Below are 3,244 nucleotides of genomic sequence, written 5' to 3'. Positions count from 1 at the left end.
TCTCTGATAACTTAAGATCCAGCATCTCAACATTTCACTAAATACTTCAGAATTATAACAACAATGGAAAAACAGTTCAAGTTTACAGAGGAGAGAACAAATATTACACAAATTGAAAGAAAAAGACAACCTAAAATCAAACCTTGAGGAACCTTTGTGGTAACCGAGGCTTTATGTGACCTCTGCTGATTAGATACCAACAAAAGTTAATCCGTTTGAAATGCTGCCTTCCCCTCTCTGCCTCTTCCAGCTCCCTCTCTCGGCAGCCTGTCGTCTTTCGTGATGCTCCCGCTCCCCGACGACGAGGTCGCTGTCCAGCTCCAAAAACTAGTAGATCAATGTCGCCATGGCAACAACTACTGCAAACAAGTCCTCAGCCTCTACCAGCTATCCAAGGTACCACCAGTCCACCCAACACTGCGCCTACATGAGAAATACGTGTCCTTTATAAAGTATTTAAAGGTTCCATATGAGACCTTTCGAACAGGATAAACTGTCTTTAACGCGTTGTGTTTTGTGTCCAGGAGCTGCAGTGTTCCTTCAGTCAGGTCTACGGGGAGGAACCTCGCTCAGTGCTGGAGAAGCTTCTGCTGTCGGACCAGCCGGAGCGCTTCAGGAAGGCTCAGGCCTTCATCAAAGCTCAGGGTCTGTCTGCAGACTCTGTGGCCGAGCTGGTCTCCTCTGCTATGGTCCAGTCGCTGCTGGCCTCCACTCAGGAGCTGCAGCCTGGTGAGCTCATGGATTATCTAAATATTCTGGTTTCTACAGAGCTCAAGATTAGAGTGATATATTTTGGCTTCCTCTTGAGGTGGACACAATCGAAGCAATAATCTTTGTTTGATGCAGCACTTGGTTGAAAAGGTTAACAGCAGTAATAGTAGTAAAAATGTTGATTTCTTCATGCATAAAATCTGAGTTTTTCTGGTGTTGTTTAGTCAATAAAATGTCAGAAAATAGTTTTTAAAAAAATATGCCCATCACATGTTTCTAAGAGCCCAAAGTGTTGACATATTGATTTTGCCCATCCAGCAATCCCAAGATATTGTAGAGTCCTGTTCATTTGTAGCTTATCCTGGAACTGGCATTACAAACTAGAATAGGCTGTAAATACTGTATGTGGCATAATAAGTTTACAGAGGAGAGAACAAAAACTAGTCAAATCGAAAAAAGCATAGGAGCTAAAATTGAACCCTGAAGAACTCCTGCTAACCATACGTTGACCAGAAGAGGCTTTATGAGAGACATATGACCTTTGCTAATTTAAAGGTACAGTGTGGAACATTATACATACATTAGAATGAGACGTTTTTATCTACAGAGGCCGTAGTTTTTAGCTGCTAGCATCAGTTTTAATAATCAGCTCTGAAAGCAGGCGGCCAATAAGAGGGTGTTTGTGTGTGTGCGACCCAGCAGAGAGGCAGGTGTTCAGGCCGTCGGAGGGTCGGGACTCGCTGGTCCAGCTGATCAAACTGTGTGACGATCCAAACCTGGTGGGAGTCAAACTGCTGGAAAACCTCAACGCTGTTCCACTGCGAGACCTGAGCTGCAGTATGACACCAACAACACATAAACACACAGAATTTATCAGCATGTTCAGTAGAGTGTGAAGCATTTAAAGAGGCTTTAGTAGATGTCTTTCGTCCACACTTTTTTTTAGCTGCCATTTTTAAAAATTGTTTTGGTTTTATTTCCTCTTTGGTTCGGTCTCAACAACCGTTACCGGCTGCACACTATCTGCTATCAATCACTATCAACAATATAATATTGTTGTTGTTGTGTTTAAAATGAAATATAAAGTCCTTTCTTCTCCCTCTCCTGTAGTCATCGAGTTGCTGATCGTGGCTCACGACTGTTTCAGTCTCACCTGTAACATGGAGGGGATTGTCCGCGTGCTCCAAGCCGCCCGTCACCTCAGCCACACCTACCTCGCCCCGGGAGAGCACTACAGCCTGCTGGTAAGCCCCGCCCACCGACCCACAGACTCTCTCTGCTCTGAAAAGTACAAAAATCCACCTGAAGTTTGCTAAAAGGCTTTTCTTCCTTCCTGTGCGAGCAGGTGCGTCTGCTGACGGGTATCGGCAGGTACAATGAGATGACGTACGTCTTCGACCTGCTGCATCAGAACCACCGCTTTGAGATGCTGCTGAGGAAGAAGATGGACACGGACAGAAGACAGGTGAATCTAAATCTGAACATTCAGAGTCAATTACATTTCGCTTCTCCGGGCTATAGCTCGCTAATGCTAACCAGTAAAGACATCAGTCCTTTGAAAATGGCCATGTCAGTCTTTCCATCGCCAAATTTAAGCCTAACTTTGGAGCTTTATTTAGCCTCCTTGGTGACAAATTCTGTATCTCGATCTCAATCCCGGTGGTTCCCTGCGGTGGCAGAGCTCCAGTCTGAAGACGGCTCTGCTGGATTACATAAAGCGCTGCCTCCCCGCGGACAGCGAGAAGCACAACATGGTGGCGCTGTGTTTCAGCATGAGGAGGGAGATCGGAGAAAACCACGAGATGGCCGCCAGAACGCAGCTGAAGATCATCGAGTCTCAGGCCTGGGGTGAGCCAGAAAACACACCGAAAACTCAATGTGCCTCTGAATGTGAATGTTGGTTCTGACTGTTTGAACTTGTCTCTGAGCAGTCGTCACTCCTGATCTGAAGAGTTCGTTGCTCAAAGTGTTGGGTCTGCTGAAGGACGCCGCAGAGAGCTTCTCCAAGGTACCTGAACGCCTCCACACGTCGTTCTGCTCCTTCCTTTAATGCCCCGAAAGATTAAAAAATGGACTCTGTGTGTCTCCAGGACTCGTGCGTCCGTCAGGCGAGTCGCTGTGTTCGGACGGCCAAGCTGGTCGCGCTTCAGCTGCACTTCCTGAACCAGGGATCAGACCTGCGCGTCATCAACCTGCGACATGCAGAGCTGCTGAACGCCGTCACGTCGCTGCCACGATGCTACCAGGTCTGTTTGGTTGTCCTACACCAAGAATATGGAATTACTATAGCATGTTAGCAATGGTTAGTCAATTGTTCACTTAGTTAATAAACAGCAAGCATAGCCCAAACTGACAATACTCTAACATACAGTACAGTGTGTTAACACACATCGGCCCTTCGCTGTTTTAGCCCCAACATTGTGGAATAGTCTTCCCATTCACTCAGATTCACTGAATCTGTGGACAGTTTTAAGCGGCTGCTCTAAACCCTCCTCTACAGCTTTTTATAGATATTCTTTTTGTTTTCTCATCT

The 3,244-nt window shown here is 46.1% G+C and overlaps 1 protein-coding gene across 1 annotated transcript in view; it reads left to right on the top strand.

The window, feature by feature from the left end:
* The window catches only part of spg11 (SPG11 vesicle trafficking associated, spatacsin), a gene marked incomplete in the record, with an annotated part of 23,866 nt that overhangs the window by 19,574 nt on the left and 1,048 nt on the right, over window positions 1–3,244 (top strand). The window contains 8 exon segments of the mRNA XM_035664617.1: window positions 251–396; window positions 525–729; window positions 1,411–1,548; window positions 1,822–1,955; window positions 2,057–2,176; window positions 2,391–2,559; window positions 2,643–2,719; window positions 2,802–2,957. Coding sequence (XP_035520510.1) covers window positions 251–396; window positions 525–729; window positions 1,411–1,548; window positions 1,822–1,955; window positions 2,057–2,176; window positions 2,391–2,559; window positions 2,643–2,719; window positions 2,802–2,957 — 1,145 coding nt within the window.

Source organism: Morone saxatilis, unplaced genomic scaffold (genome assembly GCF_004916995.1).
Source record: "Morone saxatilis isolate NCDOM2014 unplaced genomic scaffold, NCSU_SB_2.0 Contig2, whole genome shotgun sequence".
NCBI classification, from domain to species: domain Eukaryota; kingdom Metazoa; phylum Chordata; class Actinopteri; family Moronidae; genus Morone; species Morone saxatilis.
Note: the sequence above shows the minus strand (reverse complement) of the source record. Positions and strands in the feature narration are given on the sequence as shown.